Genomic DNA, 21,075 nt, shown 5'->3' with positions numbered 1-21,075 from the left:
TACAGACCCAAACGTCCAGCTTTAACCCTTAAACACCCAAATGTCCACCTTTAACCCTTACAGACCCAAATGTCCTCCTTTAACCCTTACAGACCCAAACGTCCACCTTTAACCCTTGCAGACTCAAACGTCAACCTTTAACCCTTAAACACCCAAATGTCCACCTTTAACCCTTACTAACCCTTAATTCCACTACTTGCCTAAAGTGGAATAAGAACATTCTGGAAAACATCTGTTTGCAGTTCATGCATGAAAGGGTTCAAACCTAGACTTAGGCCCCATCCCATTTTACCCTTTGACCCCTCCCCCTTACCCCTCCCTCCTCTCTTTTGTGCATACACATGAAGGGGTAGGGGTGTCCCGATTCTTGATGAGTCGTAGGGGAGGGGCTAAGGGGGAGGGGCTGTTTGACGGAACAGGTCTGGAAGGGTTGGACCATTTCCACCACTACCCCCTAGAACTGGGGTTAAAGGGGGAGGGGCTAAGGGGGAGGGGCTAAGGCAGGGGTGTCAAACTCATTTCAGTTCAGTTCCACATTCAGCCTAATTTGACCTAAAGTGGGCCGGACCAGTAAAATAATATAAATAATAGAATAAGAACTGATAAATAATGTCACCTCCAAAGTTTTCTCTCTGTTTTTGAGTGAAAAAAGTCAAATTCTGTGATGAAAATGTTTACACCTACGAACTGTACTTGAACACAACATCAACAAAAATGAACAACCTGAAAATTCTGAAGAAAAAAAGTGCAATGTTTACAATATTAGGCCTCCGTTGATCATTTATACATGTGAATCACAACTGACAGATTTAGTGACAGGCAGACTATTGTTAAAATTCCACTTACTTTTCTTAAGACGTTTCAGATTGTTCATATTTGTTCAGGTGTTTCATATATTTTGTAAAAGGATAGTCTGTCAATGTAACTTTTTTCTAATTTGACTTTTTTACACTAAAACAAAGAGTAAAATTTGCAGCTGTCATTATTTCTAGGTTATTCTGATAGTATTTGACTGGTCAGATCCACTTTAGATTGAACTGACCTAAAATGATTTGAACATCCTTGATCATTAATGTCCTCAGGGTCATTTTTCCATTTCACAGACTCATCTCGGGGGTCGGACCGGACCCTTTGATGGGCCGGTTTTGGCCCCCGGGCCGCATGTTTGACACCTGTGGGCTAAGGGGTGAACAGGGGTTGGGCCTTACGGTTTGCGTGTCCTGTCTATCAAACGTTACCGATGCTGTCGATCTCAGATCCCCGTGGCGTCCATGTTGGCTCCACCCCCGTCACCGTCTTCCACAGCTCAGTCAGATTGACGGCGAAGGCGCTGCTCCAGATGCCTGTTCAGAGCGCAGACAGGGAAGCGGCTGGTTACCATGGTAACCCTAACCCTACACAGATGACGGGGCTGTGGGCGGGGCTCAAACTCCACCCTGTTCTTACCGATCAGATAAGGAAGGCGGAGCTCCGGAAGCTTCTTCACCAGACGACCCAGGAAGTAGTGACTGCCGAAAAGTTCAGTCGGAACGAAGGCGCCGTATTTATGGAGTCCGACCTCGAAGGGAGTGAACTCACACCACTCTGAACACACACACACAGAGACACACACACGCAGACACACACACACACACACACACACAGAGACACACACACATACACACACACACACATACATAGAAACACACACACGCAGACACACACAGAGACACACACACATACACACACACACGTATCAGTCAGCTGTTAACCAGGGTGGTGCTGACCTCTGCTGGACTGGACTAAACTGGACTAAACTGGACTGGACTGGACTAACCTGGACTGGACTAAACTGGACTAAACTGGACTGGACTGGACTAAACTGGACTGGACTAAACTGGACTAAACTGGACTGGACTAACCTGGACTGGACTAAACTGGACTGGACTAAACTGGACTAAACTGGACTGGACTAAACTGGACTGGACTAAACTGGACTAAACTGGACTGGACTAAACTGGACTGGACTAAACTGGACTAAACTGGACTGGACTAACCTGGACTGGACTAAACTGGACTAAACTGGACTGGACAAGACTAAACTGGACTGGACTGGACTAAACTGGACTAACCTGGACTGGACTAAACTGGACTGGACTAAACTGGACTAAACTAAACTGGACTGGACTAGACTAAACTGGACTGGACTAAACTGGACTAAACTAAACTGGACTAAACTGGACTGGACTAGACTAAACTGGACTGGACTAAACTGGACTGGACTAAACTGGACTAAACTGGACTGGACTAGACTAAACTGGACTAGACTAAACTGGACTGGACTGGACTAAACTGGACTGGACTGGCAGTGGGAACAGGGTCTCACCAGCGGTGGACTCGGTGCCCTGCAGGTCCTCCTTCATGTTGACTGCAGTGTAGATGGGAAAAGGGTTGAGTCCTTCACTGAGCGCCTTCTGCTGCTCCGACAGAGTACTGGAAACCTTCTGCAAGGTCACACACAAGAGGACACTCAAAAAAAATACTGGATACAGGTGATGTTAGTCTGCTCATCTGAACGCTTAGTTCCTTCAGAGTAAATGCCGTCCATCTCACCTTCCCAAAGATCAGGTGTTCAAACACCAGTCCTGCCATGTCGCTGAAGGACACCAGGTGTCCGTCTGTCTCCTTCTGTTCCATTTCTTTGTGGTAATAGTTCATTTTCTCAGATGAGAAGGCGCTCAGACTTCCCTTTTTCATCTGTTCTTTTTGGGCGTTGATGAATCCGTCCATGTCCTGCTGTGACCAGCTGTGGTCCTGATACAGAGCGGACATAGCCCTGTCCACCAGACAGAGGACAGAAATGGACATTAGAACTGACCACAAGGACCACAGCTGTGTGGACATTCAAACTGACCACAGCTGTGTGGACACTCAAACAGACCACAGCTGTGGACATTCAAACTGACCACAGCTGTGGACATTCAAACTGACCACAAGGACCACAGCTGTGTGGACATTCAAACTGACCACAGCTGTGTGGACACTCAAACAGACCACAGCTGTGGACATTCAAACTGACCACAGCTGTGTGGACACTCAAACAGACCACAGCTATGGACATTCAAACTGACCACAGCTGTGGACATTCAAACTGACCACAAGGACCACAGCTGTGGACATTCAAACTGACCACAAGGACCACAGCTGTGTGGACATTCAAACTGACCATAGCTGTGGACATTCAAACTGACCACAGCTGTGTGGACATTCAAACTGACCACAGCTGTGGACATTCAAACTGACCACACAGCTGTGGTCATTCAAACTGACCGTCTTCAGATCAGCCTCACTCACCACGTGGATCCTGAAACCCCTGTGATGTAGGACACAGTGTCCAGGACCCCCATGTCCTTCAGAGCCTTCAGACCCCCCAGCAGACCCGTCATGGCTCTGGCTCCGCCTCCTGAACCCACCACCGCTATCGACGGAACCTGAGCACAGGAAACAAACGTGTTGGAACTGCTGGAACGTTCCATGAGCTTCCATGGAAACTATCTACCAGAGGGAGGGGCTTTGTCTACCAGAGGGAGGGGCTGGGTCAGCCCACGGCATAGGTCATGTGACATCACAGACAGACGTCAGCCTGTCGTCCAACTGCACGACCACGTTTGTCTGTGGTGGACATGAAGGACGGCCAGTCTGACCTCTGACCTGTTCACCATGGACATGTGTTCAACCCAACTGAACTGAGCCGAACCGAACTGAGCTAAACTGAGCTAAACCCAACTGAACTGAGCTAAACTGAGCTAAACCCAATGGAATCAAACCGAACCGAACTGAACTGAAACTGAACAGAACTGAACTAAACTAAACTGAACCGAACCAAAATAAACTGAACTGAAACTGAACTGAACTGGACTAAACTGAGCTAAATTAAGATAAACTGAGCTAAACTGAACTAAACTGATCTAAACTGAGCAAAACTGAGCGAAACCCAACGGAACCGAACGAAACTGAACTGAAACTGAAAGGAACTGACCTACACTAAACTGAACCGAACTGAATTAAACTGAGCTAAACTGAGCTAAACCCAACTGAACTGAACTGAACCAAACTAAACTTAATGAAACTAAACTGAAGTCTGGTTATATTAGCTCTGTTAGCTCCTTCACACCTGGTCCTGTGTCGGTTCCCAACTGAACCCCAGTAGTTTAGCTCTGTTAGCTCTGTTAGTTATATTAGCTCTGTTAGTTACATTAGCTCTGTTAGCCTTCTCTCACCTGGTCCTGTGTCAGTTATATTAGCTCTATTAGCTCTGTTAGCTCTGTTAGCCTTCTCTCACCTGGTCCTGTGTCAGTTATATTAGCTCTATTAGCTCTGTTAGCTCTGTTATCCTTCTCTCACCTGGTCCTGTGTCAGTTCCCAGCTGAATCCCAGTAGTTTAGTTCTGTTAGCTCTGTTATTTCTGTTAGCTCTGTTAGCTGTTTTAGATGTGTCAGTTCTGTTAGCTGTGTTAGCTCTCTTAGCTGTGTTAGTTCTGTTAGCTGTATTAGCTCTGTTAGCTCTGTTAGCTGTGTTAGCTGTGTTATTTCTGTTAGCTGTGTTAGCTGTGTTAGTTCTGTTAGCTGTGTTAGCTGTGTTATTTCTGTTAGCTCTGTTAGCTGTGTTAGCTGTGTTAGTTCTGTTAGCTCTGTTAGCTGTGTTAGCTGTGTTAGCTCTGTTAGCCTTCTCTCACCTGGTCCTGCGTCAGTTCCTGGCTGAATCCCAGGAGCTTAGTTCTGTTAGTTCTGTTAGCTGTGTTAGTTCTGTTAGCTCTGTTAGTTCTGTTAGCTGTATTAGCTGTGTTAGCTCTGTTAGCTGTGTTATTTCTGTTAGCTGTGTTATTTCTGTTAGCTCTGTTAGCTCTGTTAGCTGTGTTATTTCTGTTAGCTCTGTTAGCTGTGTTAGCTGTGTTATTTCTGTTAGCTCTGTTAGCTGTGTTAGCTGTGTTATTTCTGTTAGCTCTGTTAGCTGTGTTAGCTGTGTTATTTCTGTTAGCTCTGTAAGCTCTGTTAGCTGTGTTAGCTGTGTTAGTTCTGTTAGCTCTGTTAGGTCTGTTAGCTCTGTTATTTCTGTTAGCTGTGTTAGCTGTGTTATTTCTGTTAGCTGTGTTAGCTGTGTTAGCTGTGTTATTTCTGTTAGCTCTGTTAGCTCTGTTAGCTGTGTTATTTCTGTTAGCTCTGTTAGCTGTGTTATTTCTGTTAGCTCTGTTAGCTGTGTTAGCTGTGTTATTTCTGTTAGCTGTGTTAGCTCTGTTAGCTGTGTTAGCTGTGTTAGTTCTGTTAGCTCTGTTAGCTGTGTTATTTCTGTTAGCTCTGTTAGTTCTGTTAGCTGTGTTAGCTCTGTTAGCTGTGTTAGCTGTGTTAGTTCTGTTACCTGTGTTAGCTCTGTTAGCTGTGTTAGCTGTGTTATTTCTGTTAGCTCTGTTAGCTGTGTTATTTCTGTTAGCTCTGTTAGCTGTGTTATTTCTGTTAGCTCTGTTAGCTGTGTTATTTCTGTTAGCTCTGTTAGCTGTGTTAGCTGTGTTATTTCTGTTAGCTCTGTTAGCTCTGTTAGCTGTGTTAGCTGTGTTATTTCTGTTAGCTCTGTTAGCTGTGTTATTTCTGTTAGCTCTGTTAGCTGTGTTAGCTCTTTTAGCTGTGTTATTTCTGTTAGCTCTGTTAGCTGTGTTATTTCTGTTAGCTCTGTTAGCTCTGTTAGCTGTGTTATTTCTGTTAGCTCTGTTAGCTGTGTTAGCTGTGTTAGTTCTGTTAGCTGTGTTAGCTCTGTTAGCTGTGTTAGCTGTGTTATTTCTGTTAGCTCTGTTAGCTGTGTTAGCTGTGTTATTTCTGTTAGCTCTGTTAGCTGTGTTATTTCTGTTAGCTCTGTTAGCTCTGTTAGCTGTGTTATTTCTGTTAGCTCTGTTAGCTCTGTTAGCCTTCTCTCACCTGGTCCTGCGTCAGTTCCTGGCTAAATCCCAGGAGTTTGCGCAGGGCTTCTTCCACCACACTCTTCCTCTTCTTCAGGAACTCCTTCTCCTGCGGTGGAATGTCAAACTCCATCCGAACCCTGGGCTCTGCTTTGACTCTAGGTTCAAAAAAAGCAGAGGTTTAAAGGAAACTCTGCTCTGAGTTCCACACAAACAAACCCACGCAGACTGAAGGTGACGGTGGAGTCTTACTGTTCTGTAGTTTCTAGGTCTACGTCCACCACACCCTGGAAGGAGGAGAAGGAACTGCATTTATTTAGGAATGACAGAATATATGAAGAAGACAAGCAGAGGCAGGACTGAGGAGGGGCACACACAGAAGGAAGACCCTTACCTGAACCCCCTTAGCTGAGCAAACCCCCTTAGCTGACCCTTACCCTAACCCTTACCTGGTCCACAGTCAGTGACACCTTCCCAGTGTAGTTGGCAGGAAGAGGCTGAAGATCAGCAAATGTTTCCAATTCAGCAGAAGAAGAAGAAGGAGACTGGTCATCAGCACCAGGCTGAAAAACACACACAAAACACACTGTTTACCCCTTAAATACACACACAACACACTATTTACCCCTTAAATACACACACAACACACTATTTACCCCTTAAATACACACACAACACACTATTTACCCCTTAAATACACACGCAACACACTATTTACCCCTTAAATACACACGCAACACACTGTTTACCCCTTAAATACACACACAACACACTGTTTACCCCTTAAATACACACACAACACACTATTTACCCCTTAAATACACACACAACACACTGTTTACCCCTTAAATACACACACAACACACTGTTTACCCCTTAAATACACACAAAACACACTGTTTACCCCTTAAACACACACACAACACACCGTTTACCCCTTAAATACACATACAACACACTGTGTAACCCTTAAATACACACACAACACACTGTTTACCCCTTAAATACACACACAACACACTATTTACCCCTTAAATACACACACAACACACTATTTACCCCTTAAATACACACATAACACACTGTTTACCCCTTAAATACACACACAACACACTGTTTACCCCTTAAACACACACACAACACACCGTTTACCCCTTAAATACACATACAACACACTGTGTAACCCTTAAATACACACACAACACACTGTGTAACCCTTAAATACACACACAACACACTGTTTACCCCTTAAACACACACAACACACTGTGTAACCCTTAAACACACACACAACACACTGTTTACCCCTTAAATACACACAAAACACACTGTTTACCCCTTAAACACACACACAACACACTGTTTACCCCTTAAATACACATACAACACACTGTTTACCCCTTAAATACACACACAACACACTGTGTAACCCTTAAATACACACACAACACACTGTTTACCCCTTAAATACACACAACACACTGTGTAACCCTTAAACACACACACAACACACTGTTTACCTTTTAAACACACATAACACACTGTTTACCCCTTAAATACACACAACACACTGTGTAACCCTTAAACACACACACAACACACTGTGTAACCCTTAAATACACACACAACACAGTTTACCCCTTAAATACACACACAACACACTGTGTAACCCTTAAATACACACAACACACTGTTTACCCTTAAATACACACAACACACTGTTTACCCCTTAAATACACACACAACACACTGTTTACCCCTTAAATACACATACAACACACTGTTTACCCCTTAAACACACACACAACACACTGTGTAACCCTTAAATACACATACAACACACTGTTTACCCCTTAAATACACACACAACACACTGTTTACCCCTTAAATACACACAAAACACACTGTGTAACCCTTAAACACACACACAACACACTGTTTACCCCTTAAACACACACACAACACACTGTTTACCCCTTAAATACACACACAACACACTGTGTAACCCTTAAACACACACACAACACACTGTGTAACCCTTAAATACACACACAACACACTGTTTACCCCTTAAACACACACACAACACACTGTTTACCCCTTAAACACACACACAACACACTGTTTACCCCTTAAATACACACAAAACACACTGTGTAACCCTTAAACACACAAACAACACACTGTGTAACCCTTAAATACACACACAACACACTGTTTACCCCTTAAACACACACACAACACACTGTTTACCCCTTAAATACACACACAACACACTGTGTAACCCTTAAACACACAAACAACACACTGTGTAACCCTTAAATACACACACAACACACTGTTTACCCCTTAAACACACACACAACACACTGTTTACCCCTTAAATACACACAAAACACACCGTGTAACCCTTAAACACACAAACAACACACTGTGTAACCCTTAAATACACACACAACACACTGTTTACCCCTTAAACACACACACAACACACTGTTTACCCCTTAAATACACACACAACACACTGTGTAACCCTTAAACACACAAACAACACACTGTGTAACCCTTAAATACACACACAACACACTGTTTACCCCTTAAACACACACACACAACACACTGTTTACCCCTTAAATACACAAACAACACACTGTGTAACCCTTAAGTACACAAACAACACACTGTTTAACCCTTAAATACACAAAACAACACACTGTTTAACCCTTAAATACACAAAACAACACAGTGTCACCCTTAAACACCCAAACGTCTGACTCTTTTTTTCCCTCAAAATTCTGACTTTAATCTCAGAATTCAGAATTTTTTTTCTTAATTCTGACTTTTTTCTCATAATAATAGTAAAAAATATAAATAAGTTGGACCTTCTTTTTATATTTTTCCTGTGGCCCTCATCCTGTTCTGTACTAACGGCCCATGGTCATGTGACCTGTATAAACCTTAGGTACTTATGGTCATGTGACCTGTATAAACCCTTGGTACTTGTGGTCATGTGACCTGTATAAACTCTTGGTACTTATGGTCATGTGACCTGTATAAACCCTTGGTACTTGTGGTCATGTGACCTGTATAAACCCTTGGTACTTATGGTCATGTGACCTGTATAAACTCTTGGTACTTATGGTCATGTGACCTGTATAAACCTTTGGTACCTGTGGTCATGAGACCTGTATAAACCTTAGGTACTTATGGTCATGTGACCGGTATAAACCCTTGGTACTTATGGTCATGTGACCTGTATAAACCTTTGGTACCTGTGGTCATGAGACCTGTATAAACCCTTGGTACTTATGGTCATGTGACCTGTATAAACCTTAGGTACTTATGGTCATGTGACCGGTATAAACCCTTGGTACTTATGGTCATGAGACCTGTATAAACCTTAGGTACTTATGGTCATGTGACCTGTATAAACCCTTGGTACTTATGGTCATGAGACCTGTATAAACCTTAGGTACTTATGGTCATGTGACCTGTATAAACCCTTGGTACTTATGGTCATGTGACCTGTATAAACCCTTGGTACTTATGGTCATGTGACCTGTATAAACCCTTGGTACTTATGGTCATGTGACCGGTATAAACCCTTGGTACTTATGGTCATGTGACCTGTATAAACCCTTGGTACTTATGGTCATGTGACCGGTATAAACCCTTGGTACTTATGGTCATGTGACCGGTATAAACCCTTGGTACTCACTGCCACTCCCAGTACAGTCTCCAAGTCTCTGTTGACGTAGAAACGCACTTTCTGGGGTCCTTCCTCATTTAACTCCAGGGTCTTTGTGTCCTCATAGGCTCCAGCTACCTTCAGGACCTTGTCCTCAACATCAGCTGGTAAAAAAAACACCCATTAAAGTTTCAAGAGAAAAAGAAGTAACTGCTTATACTTAACACAAAATACTTATGGAAAATTTTTTTTAAAAGTTAGTTTTTTCCCCCACTAATGCACCAGACTGTGTCTATACTAGGGATGCAACCATATGAAAATTTCATATCATGGTTATTGTGACCAAAATTATCACAGTTATCATTATTATTGTGGTATTGTTGAAATGTGTTCAAAATGTTCAAAAAGCACAAATACACACACTGAAATAATTTAACCAAGTTGTACTTTGAAAAAAACTAATACAGTAACATGCACAATGTACTTTCTGTGTCAGAAACATTCAAATAATAACATGTAAACATTAAACATACAAATGTGCATTAAAGCTGGAACCTTATGGACACAAGAGATATCTGCACCAGGGTGGAACTGAGAGGATCTGATCAATATCAATGCCATTATCAGTTCTGCTGATCAGTCCAATTCCTTATCAATTCTCCTATTGATTCCTGAGGTGTTTTTGAGTGTGAAAAAAAGTAGTTGGACAGGTCAGAGTGGAGTTTGAACATTTTCAGATCAAAGCCTTCCCAGAACAAACAGGAAGTGAAACACAGTCAGATTTAACTGAACTGTTTAATGAACAAATGTAAATATTGTGAAAGAATGAGGATTTAAAACACGTTAGGCTGATCTGATCCAGACTGGTCAGTGGTTCAGCCCTGGTCAGTGGTTCAGCCCTGGTCAGTGTCCTCTGGTCCAGTTCCTGCGGTGGTCAGTCAGTGTTTGTCCAGTGTCAGTTCCTTCAGTTCATAACTCCTCCTCTCTTTGGTTTTCACACACATCATGTGTCTGTGTCCAGTTGTCGTTCACTCATTTGAACTGACAGGAGTTTGTCCTCAGTATCTGTATTCAGACGGTTTCAGTGTTGGGGCCAGGAAGGGGTTAACACTAGCGCGGACCGGATCCGTGTGGGAGCCCCTATCCCTAAACTCTGCAGCTCTGTCTGTGCAGGTTCCTTCACCATGTTCCCAGAGGCCAAACATTCCAAACTGCACACACGCCTGGAGCGGAGCTGCTTCTTCAGGAAATGAACAGTACCGTGAGTTTTCAAAGTGCGGTAATCGAACACGGTTATCATAATAATTAGAATTTGAACCGTAACAGTAACCGTCGGAAATTTTACCACAGTTTATCATTATACCGGTGATTGTTACATCCCTAGTCTATACTGACACACAACTGAACCAACAGACGCACAAATCAGACAGAGCTGGAATACAGGATTCAACAAACAGTAGAAAGGACACGTCTGGGCTGGTTTTAGTTCAATAACTGTCTGTACTGGAAACATCCAGATGCAACAGTTCTTTCAGATGCACTTTTTGAACCTTTGTATCAACTATCTTTTGCAGTGGACACTTGTTTTGTTCTTTTTTTTTGTTTGTTTTTTGTATAAAGTTGTGAAAGTCTTGTTCACATGCGTGGACAGAAAACCCATATTTGGGTCTCAGGAGGTTAAAGGCTCCAAAATGAGTTGAAATAAGAACTACAAATGTCATTTCAAACATCTGATGTGAACTGGACACGACTGTCTCATCATAAACTGTAAAAAAACAACAACAAAAGAATCCCACCTTGGTGCCGAGAAATCAAACAGAAAACACGAAAACTTCGACGTACACATAAAGACAACCGTTTCAGGGCCCAACACTGACCCCTGGGGGACGCCACAAGTAACGTCCAAACATTGTGAAAGGTGATGGCCCCGCCTCCCAAACTGTTGAATACCTATGAACCCAGTCCACTTCTGTTCCCCTGACCCCAGAATGTTCCACTGGACTAAATGAGCCATGGTTCACTGGGTCCAAAGTTGTTCTAGGTCCATAAATGCTGTAATTGTGATGTTTTTGACCCACTGAATTCATGAAGTTCTCTGTTGAGTCTGTTAAAGCTGTTTGGTCTGAATCTGTGTTGACTCAAACTGATTAGTTTAAGTTTATCTGAATTTTTCCAACTGTTTACTGAGCAACTTTGGAGAATTTTGGAGAATTTAGTTAATTTTGAAACAGCTGTGTAGTTTGTGAAGTGGTAGTTGTTCCCACATAGCTAGTGAAGCTAGCTACGTTGTCAATGGGGCTGAATGTGTTCTTCTTATGAGTGTTTTCTTACTGTAGTTTTGGAGTAGTTTGTCAACGCCCACATCCAGAACAGTGAGCGGGGCAGCCTGGACCAAAAAAGACAAAAAAGAAAAGAAATAAGACACTGTACGGACACGAAAAACAAATAAGACACTGTGTGTTGTTGTTGTTTTTTTTTTTTTTACAGTGCACTTATTTTCTCTTATGGCTCATATTAGTTATGGAGTGTTTTCAGAACACGTGTATTATTTATGCATTATTATAACATATAGAATTGACCATGTATTTTTTTAAATGTAATTTTGTGATTTAAACTCCTACTACTACATTTTTATAGTATTTTAAAGCCCAATCACTGTCTCATTAATATGATAATTAAAAATACCATGTGGTTGCTTTAATCATTTCCAGTCAAATGAAGGTGCATTCATTGTTAAAACTTAACAGTTTCTTCTTCTACTCCTTTTGTAAAATTCAGACTGGTTTGTGCTCGAAGACAGATTCTGTTCATTTAAAGTTTTTTTTGTTTTTATCTTAATTTGCTTCGTTTTATTTTGTTTCTTTGCATGTTCAAAATAAATAAATAAATTAATTAATTAATTAATAAAAAATCAAAGCTCCGCCTCACCATCAGGATGCCATTGGTCAGGTATTCATGACTTGTGTCTGTACTGCAAGAAAAAAAGAATGTTAAATATAGAATATAGACACAAAATAAAACTATATATTTGATCAAACAGAGATGCATGAATAAAACACGTTACTGTACGTTCAATGAGAATTAACTCTGTTCTGCAGCTCAGTTACCTCTCAAGCAGCTCAAATTCCATCACAAGTTCATCTGTAGTCTGTAATAAAAAAGAAAACAACATGCTAGTGACACGTCGTAACATTTAACGCATGAACGAACACAGAGTTTAACAAAAAATATATACAGAAATACATATTAAAATTAGAGTTGACCCTGAACTCCTGTCATCTGACTGTGCAGTTCTGCCATGAAGTCACACTTGAACTCATTCTGCACCGAAAAAGTCCGACTTTTAACCGTTCAGTCATTAGAATGTTTGATTTGTAGTGTTCAGAAAAAATAAATACTCTGCTCTAGTGTTAAAGTAGAGTTTGAAGTGTTTGTAAATAAATACTCTGCTCTGGTGTTAAAGTAGAGTTTGAAGTGTTTGTAAATAAATGCTCTGCTCTAGTGTTAAAGTAGAGTTTGAAGTGTTTGTAAATAAATACTCTGCTCTGGTGTTAAAGTAGAGTTTGAAGTGTTTGTAAATAAATTCTCTGCTCTAGTGTTAAAGTAGAGTTTGAAGTGTTTGTAAATAAATACTCTGCTCTGGTGTTAAAGTAGAGTTTGAAGTGTTTGTAAATAAATTCTCTGCTCTAGTGTTAAAGTAGAGTTTGAAGTGTTTGTAAATAAATTCTCTGCTCTAGTGTTAAAGTAGAGTTTGAAGTGTTTGTAAATAAATTCTCTGCTCTAGTGTTAAAGTAGAGTTTGAAGTGTTTGTAAATAAATACTCTGCTCTGGTGTTAAAGTAGAGTTTGAATGTTTGTAAATAAATACTCTGCTCTGGTGTTAAAGTAGAGTTTGAAGTGTTTGTAAATAAATACTCTGCTCTGGTGTTAAAGTAGAATTTGAATGTTTGTAAATAAATACTCTGCTCTGGTGTTAAAGTAGAGTTTGAAGTGTTTGTAAATAAATACTCTGCTCTGGTGTTAAAGTAGAGTTTGAAGTGTTTGTAAATAAATTCTCTGCTCTAGTGTTAAAGTAGAGTTTGAAGTGTTTGTAAATAAATACTCTGCTCTGGTGTTAAAGTAGAGTTTGAAGTGTTTGTAAATAAATACTCTGCTCTGGTGTTAAAGTAGAGTTTGAAGTGTTTGTAAATAAATACTCTGCTCTAGTGTTAAAGTAGAGTTTGAAGTGTTTGTAAATAAATACTCTGCTCTAGTGTTAAAGTAGAGTTTGAAGAGTTAGAAGCAGATAGATGGTGTGATATGGGGGTGGTGTTCTATGTGTTCTAGGTCCCACCTGTGGGTCTAGGTTGAACCTCTTGGTCTCCTTGGTCCCGGCTCTCAGGGTGCTCAGGTCCAACAGGACCGTGGACAGCAGGTCGTCAGGGGACAGAGGGTCTTCATCATACAGTTGGATTTCCAGAACGTTCTGTGGAAACACAACAGATAAGACCTGTCAATCAGACTTGACGCTGACTCCGCACACACAACACTTGTCAATCAGACCTGACACTGACTCCGCCCACACAACACCTGTCAAAGTGGACTCACCTTGGTCTGGACTAGGTGGACTCACCTTGGTCTGGACTGGGACCCTGTAGGTGAAGGTCTGGTTCCATTCTGGGTTGTTGTTGCCGGACACGGTCCTGGTGCGGAAGGGTGTGGCCTTGGCTGTGGGCAGGGACAGGAGGACGTACAGGTCCGACTGAGACCCTGAAAGACACAGAACCACAACTGGGACCCGGGTACAGGACCAGACCTGAGTCCAGGGTACAGAAGGACGTATAGGTCCAACTGAGACCCTGAAAGACACAGAACCACAACTGGGACCCGGGTACAGGACCAGACCTGAGTCCAGGGTACAGAAGGACGTATAGGTCCAACTGAGACCCTGAAAGACACAGAACCACAACTGGGACCCGGGTACAGGACCAGACCTGAGTCCAGGGTACAGAAGGACGTATAGGTCCAACTGAGACCCTGAAAGACACAGAACCACAACTGGGACCCAGGACCAGGACCAGACTGTGACCTGGGTCCAGGACCAGACTGTGACCCAGGACCAGACTGTGACCCGGGTCCATCTGAAGGTAGACTTACAGTAGTCCAGGCTCTGCTGGGTCTTGGCCCTCAGTACGGTGACGTTCAGAGTCCAGAAAGAAACAGACTCCTTCTGCTGATGGAAAAGAAAACACAGAATGAACACCTGGAGACAGAGGGACAACAGCAGCGTTACCATGGAAACGCTTGGGTCTGTAAGGGTTAAAGGTGGACGTTTGGGTCTGTAAGGGTATTTAAGGGTTAAAGGTACTCCTCTGAATCCAGAACTTTAATCAGTGTTATGGCCCAGTGACTAAAACCATAAAACTAAAATAAAATATGAATATTAAACGGATGATTTTAAAATGTTTTCACAAAAACATGAAAAACCTGATATTTAAAGATTACAGTCAGAGTAACAGAAGAACAGAGTCATAATATTGTGTGAATAATATAAAAAACATATGTAACCAGAAGATCTTAAATCCAGAATTAGATCATATTTAAAGGTAAATCATGTCAAAGTCTGGGCTCGTTCTAAAACATGCATCATATTCCACAGTCAGTGAGATTTTACAGGAAATGGAGTCATTAGACTGGAACCCAGTCAAATACCTTTGACTGGGTTCCACTGGACATGACACTTAAATAAATGTCAAAGCTGCAGATCTGCATAAACCTGTTTTGAATGGATGAAGAAGACTCACCAGGTGAAGGTCCTCATCAGTCCTGAAAGAAAAACAACAAGAAACAGGTTTTAAATCTGGAACGAGTTCAAGAAAATCTGTGACATTTGATCTGTTTCATAGAATGTGTTTAAGAGAAGAAGGCTCCGTTTACACTGAGACCTGGACCTGATCTGACCCAGACCACTGTCAGATGTGGTCCTAAATCTGACCCAGACCACTGTCAGATGTGGTCCTAAATCTGACCCAGACCACTGTCATATGTGGTCCTAAATCTGAGCCAGACCACTGTCATATGTGGTCCTAAATCTGAGCCAGACCGCTGTCATATGTGGTCCTAAATCTGAGCCAGACCGCTGTCATATGTGGTCCTAAATCTGAGCCAGACCGCTGTCATATGTGGTCCTAAATCTGAGCCAGACCGCTGTCATATGTGGTCCTAAATCTGAGCCAGACCGCTGTCATATGTGGTCCTAAATCTGAGCCAGACCGCTGTCATATGTGGTCCTAAATCTGAGCCAGACCACTGTCATATGTGGTCCTAAATCTGAGCCAGACCGCTGTCATATGTGGTCCTAAATCTGAGCCAGACCGCTGTCATATGTGGTCCTAAATCTGAGCCACACCACTGTCATATGTGGTCCTAAATCTGAGCCAGACCGCTGTCATATGTGGTCCTAAATCTGAGCCAGACCGCTGTCATATGTGGTCCTAAATCTGAGCCACACCACTGTCATATGTGGTCCTAAATCTGAGCCAGACCGCTGTCATATGTGGTCCTAAATCTGAGCCAGACCGCTGTCATATGTGGTCCTAAATCTGAGCCACACCGCTGTCATATGTGGTCCTAAATCTGAGCCAGACCGCTGTCATATGTGGTCCTACAGGGTGGGGAAGCAAAATGTACAATATTCTGAGGCAGGGATTGAAAGACAGTGTATGACCAATTAGTTTATTGAAAGTCATGAGAATTTATTTGCCACAAGAAAATGTCCATAATAGAAAATGTTTTTATTCTATGTGTCCTCCTTCTTTCTCAATAACTGCCTTCACACGCTTCCTGAAACTTGTGCAAGTGTTCCTCAAATATTGGGGTGACAACTTCTCCCATTCTTCTTTAATAGTATCTTCCAGACTTTCTGGTAATAGTTTTGCTCATAGTCATTCTCTTCTTTCCATTCTAAACAGTCTTTATGGACACTCCAACTGTTTTTGAAATCTCCTTTGGTGTGACGAGTGCATTCAGCAAATCACACACTCTTTGACGTTTGCTTTCCTGATTACTCATATGGGCAAAAGTTTGTGAAAAGGTATGGATAATAGTGTTAGGTATGATTATGACATCAGTATATGTTTGGGTTCAAAACAACTGACGTAGTGTCTGCTGAGAAAAAACAACTAAATGTTCAGTGTACATTTGGCTTCCCCACCCTGTAAATCTGACCCAGACCACTGTCATATGTGGTCCTAAATCTGACCCATATCTAATCTTTTCCAATGTGACTTCAGTCTGAATGTCATGGTCGCATTTATCCGACCTTTCCAGGTCACTTCAGGGTCTCTTTAGTCCATGTGGGTCACTTCAGGGCCTCTTTAGTCCATGTGGGTCACTTCAGGACCACAGTGTGAACGGAACCTCATTCCAGATCAAAGTGAACCAGTTCTGACCGTGGGACGGATCCAGACGCCATCTTGAACCTGTGGAATCAGAGTCACATGATCAGACAGGAAATGACATCACTGGAGTTCATGATGGACAATTCAGGTTTGGTTTAACCCTCTGGTATCTAGATGTGCTTTTTATGCACACTTTGCAGTTCATTTTAAAAAACTTTATATTATTTTTCACAATTTAAATAAGGTTAGAATTCAAAATTTGTTCATTTGTTCATGATCTTTAAAATTCTGTCCACCAACTTAAATGTGCACATTGTAAACAAAGAAAATGACCAGACTAGCATCTGTCTGCCAAGTGTGCATAAAACGCACTATTTCTAACATTTGATCTGTATGATTAGGACTGAGCTGGATTTACAAAAATAAAATCAAACTAGAGCAGAAAAATAAATCAATATATAATATTTAATAGTTTGATTTATAGGTGTGCATTTTACGCACACTTGGTGACAGATGCTAGTATTTTTGAACATTTGACCTAGAGCCAAAAATAATAATAATGCAAATTAACCAGTGTTGGAGTTAATCATTGACATATGCCAGGAGGAAAAAATCTAATAATATGTGATCCACTTTTTATGGAGTATACTGGAAAAAAAAAAAGTTGTGTTTTTTTCATCAAAAAATGGTTTGTTTCCATTACAAACATGGCATTTAAAGGGTTAAAAAATGTGACAATTATTGAGTATTTGGTATTTTTATTTACAGCTCAAGTTGATGAAATAGAAAAAAGTGTAAAAGAATTAAAACCAAACTGTATGAAATTTTTTTGACATTATTCCACAAGTGTGTGAAAAAGGCACACTTGGTGCTTAGTCAGGGCCTTGGTGGGCGGGATACCAGAGGGATAAGTAAATTAAATCTTCTCATTCAGATGGTTCGACTCCTATTCAGTCTCAGATGAAGTGTCCGTATCTGAGCGTTCACCTTTAGTTTGAATTCTTCTACATTTATTAGTTGACGTTCACTGTGCATTTATTTCAACTGTTATATATTTCGTAGATTCATATCATGTACATTTATATTTTTATTTTTATTTTTCATTTCATTCATTCATTTTATATTTATATTATATTCTGTTTTGTTTTGTGTTTTTACTGAATGCATCCTACATTTACACTGAACAAAAATATAAACGCACCACTTTTGTTTTTGCTCCCATTTTTCATGAGCTGAACTCAAAGATCTAAAACTTTTTCTGTGTACACACAAGGTTTATTTCTCTCAAACATTGTTCACAAATCTGTCTACATTTGTGTTAGTGAACACTTGTTCTTTGCTGAGATAATCCATCCACCTCACAGGTGTGGCAGATCAAGATGCTGATTAGACAGCAGGATTTTTGCACAGGTGTGCCTTAGGCTGGCCACAATAAAAGGCCACTCTAAAATGTGCAGTTTTATCACACAGCACAATACCACAGATGTCACAAGTTTTGAGGGAATATGCACTGGTCATGTGACTTCAGGAATCTCCACCAGAGCTTCTGCCTGTGAACTGAATGTTCATTTCTCTACCATCAGCCATCTCCAAAGCTGTTTCAGAGAATTCATGAAGAAGACTGTGTGAGGAAAATGGTGGTCACACCAAATACTGACTGGTTTTCTGACCCCCCTGGACCACCCAATACAGTAAAAGTGCACATTTTAGAGTGGCCTTTTATTGTGGCCAGCCTAAATCACACCTGTGCAATAATCCTGCTGTCTAATCAGCATCTGGATCTGCCACACCTGTGAGGTGGATGGATTATCTCAGCAAAGGACAAAGGAGAAGTGCTCACTAACACAGATTTAGACAAATTTATGAACAATATTTGAGAGAAATAGGCCTTTTGTGTACGTAGAAAAAGTTTTAGATCTTTGAGTTCAGCTCATGAAAAATGGGAGCAAAAACAAAAGTGGTGCGTTTATATTTTTGTTCAGTGTATTTAATGTGAGACTTTTTAAAAGAAAAATATTTCACCTTATTTAAAATCCTCCCAGACTTAATATTTGTACTTTTTTTTCAGTGTTACAGTAAAAACCACAGCTGTTTCCTCTGTTGGTGTTTTTTCAGTAAATCCCCTGGACTATTGGTTTGGTCTGTAAAATGTTACCAAACTCTATTTTCTTTATTTTTCCATTTGTACGTCTGTGTTTTTGAACTTGAACACATTTTACTGTCATTTTTTCAGCTGAAATTCAAACACTTTGAACATTTGAAACTTTTGAAGCAAATCTGAACAAATTTTATTCAAGTTTAAACCATTTCAGACCAGGAGGTCCAACATGTGGCCCCTGGACCAAACCTGGTCAGCCAAAGGGTCCAGTCCGACCCACCAGAGGGTCCGGTCCAGCCCACTAAAAGGTCCAGTCCAGCCCACCAAAGGGTCCAATCCGGCCCAGTAAAGGGTCTGGTCCGGCCCAGTAAAGGGTCTGGTCCAGCCCACCAAAGGGTCCAGTCCGGCCCACCAAAGGGTCCGGTCCAGCCCACCAAAGGGTCCGGTCCAGCCCATTAAAGGGTCCAGTCCGGCCCACCAAAGGGTCCAGTCCAGCCCACCAAAGGGTCCGGTCTGGCCCACTAAAGGGTCCGGTCTGGCCCACTAAAGGGTCCAGTCCAGCCCATTAAAGGGTCCAGTCCAGCCCACCAAAGGGTCCGGTCTGGCCCACTAAAGGGTCCAGTCCAGCCCACCAAAGGGTCCAATCTGGCCCACCAAAGGGTCCGGTCTGGCCTACTAAAGGGTCCAGTCCAGCCCACCAAAGGGTCCAATCCGGCCCAGTAAAGGGTCTGGTCCAGCCCATTAAAGGTTCCAGTCCGGCCCACCAAAGGGTCCAGTCCAGCCCAGCCCACCAAAGGGTCCGGTCCAGCCTAGTAAAGGGTCCAGGAAAATACTGGATCAGTACCAGTATTCTGAACCAGATTCAGACTCAATAAATAAATAAATGTGAAAAATGATGTCAAATAAATGTTCCAAATTCAAGAATGTGAATGACAACCTGAACACTCAGTGTTATTTTAACACTGTTCTTCAGTGGAACCAGTGTTAATGATCTGTTCAGATTAGTTAAACTCAGGTTTTCCAGATCTGGAGTCTCTAATCAGTTCTTCTGTCAGACTCAACCGTTCATGTGGAGGTGACTCTGTCTGAGTTTAAATCTGAGCACATATTTGGAACAGAAATGACAAAATACACTGGGTCAGAGTTAACTTTTTACACTGCAGGACTAAAAGAACCAATACTGGTGTTACCTGTAACAGCAGGAAGTGGAAGCACCTGGTGTTGTTCTTGTGTTGAACTCTGCTGCTCGGTGTTGAACTCTGCCTCTCAGTGTTGAACTCTGCCTCTCGGTGTTGAACTCTGCCGCTCGGTGTTGAACTCTGCCTCTCAGTGTTGAACTCTGCCGCTCAGTGTTGAACTCTGCCTCTCAGTGTTGAACTCTGCCTCTCGGTGTTGAACTCTGCCTCTCGGTGTTGAACTCTGCTGCTCAGTGTTGAACTCTGCTGCTCAGTGTTGAACTCTGTTGCTCAGTGTTGAACTCTGCCTCTCGGTGTTGAGCTGTGGGCTTTAAATATCCTGTCACCTGTGGGCGTGACCCAGCAGCAGTAAAAAATCGGTCTTACATCATCAGTGTTAATATTGTGTCTTCAGTTCCAGAGAAGAGTGTTGTCGTCAACTCTGGTTTCATAACAACTTCCAGGATCCATGAGTTAAACAGAAAGTTCAGCTCCATTGTTGAACTAAAACAAGGATTTGTACATTTGTCTGATTTTTCATCTAAACTGAACCTTTTATTGTTGCATTAATTGACTCCTGTTGATGAAAAAGAAAAAAATCTGAATAAACCAAGATTAGATGAGTGTGTGATGAAAACGGTAGAAAACAGAAGTAAACAGAAGAAAATAGAAGAAAACAGTAGAAAACAGAAGAAAATAGAAGAAAACAAGAAAACAGAAGAAAATAGAAGAAAATAGAAGAAAACAAGAAAACAGAAGAAAATAGAAGAAAACAGTAGAAAACAGAAGAAAATAGAAGAAAACAGTAGA

The 21,075-nt window shown here is 41.7% G+C and overlaps 1 protein-coding gene across 1 annotated transcript in view; it reads right to left on the bottom strand.

The window, feature by feature from the left end:
• The window catches only part of LOC115434204 (cytosolic phospholipase A2 zeta-like), a 36,063-nt gene extending 15,501 nt beyond the window's left edge, over positions 1 to 20,562 (bottom strand). The window contains exons 1-18 of the mRNA XM_030156010.1: positions 20,281 to 20,562; positions 17,044 to 17,073; positions 15,397 to 15,418; positions 14,750 to 14,825; positions 14,226 to 14,362; positions 13,947 to 14,078; positions 12,722 to 12,762; positions 12,543 to 12,585; positions 11,946 to 12,000; positions 9,645 to 9,778; positions 6,376 to 6,489; positions 6,179 to 6,213; positions 5,946 to 6,084; positions 3,334 to 3,470; positions 2,593 to 2,815; positions 2,366 to 2,483; positions 1,447 to 1,584; positions 1,239 to 1,343 (exon numbers count right to left, since the gene is read on the bottom strand). Coding sequence (XP_030011870.1) covers positions 1,239 to 1,343; positions 1,447 to 1,584; positions 2,366 to 2,483; positions 2,593 to 2,815; positions 3,334 to 3,470; positions 5,946 to 6,084; positions 6,179 to 6,213; positions 6,376 to 6,489; positions 9,645 to 9,778; positions 11,946 to 12,000; positions 12,543 to 12,585; positions 12,722 to 12,762; positions 13,947 to 14,078; positions 14,226 to 14,362; positions 14,750 to 14,825; positions 15,397 to 15,418; positions 17,044 to 17,066 — 1,672 coding nt within the window. The 5' untranslated portion in view covers positions 17,067 to 17,073; positions 20,281 to 20,562. The remainder of the gene's footprint in view (positions 1 to 1,238; positions 1,344 to 1,446; positions 1,585 to 2,365; positions 2,484 to 2,592; positions 2,816 to 3,333; positions 3,471 to 5,945; positions 6,085 to 6,178; positions 6,214 to 6,375; positions 6,490 to 9,644; positions 9,779 to 11,945; positions 12,001 to 12,542; positions 12,586 to 12,721; positions 12,763 to 13,946; positions 14,079 to 14,225; positions 14,363 to 14,749; positions 14,826 to 15,396; positions 15,419 to 17,043; positions 17,074 to 20,280) is intronic.
• Positions 20,563 to 21,075: the final 513 nt, after the last annotated feature.

The sequence above is a fragment of the Sphaeramia orbicularis genome, chromosome 15 (genome assembly GCF_902148855.1).
Source record: "Sphaeramia orbicularis chromosome 15, fSphaOr1.1, whole genome shotgun sequence".
NCBI lineage: Eukaryota > Metazoa > Chordata > Actinopteri > Kurtiformes > Apogonidae > Sphaeramia > Sphaeramia orbicularis.
The sequence above is the reverse complement of the archived record's forward strand: the minus strand, read 5'-3'. Positions and strand labels throughout refer to the sequence as shown.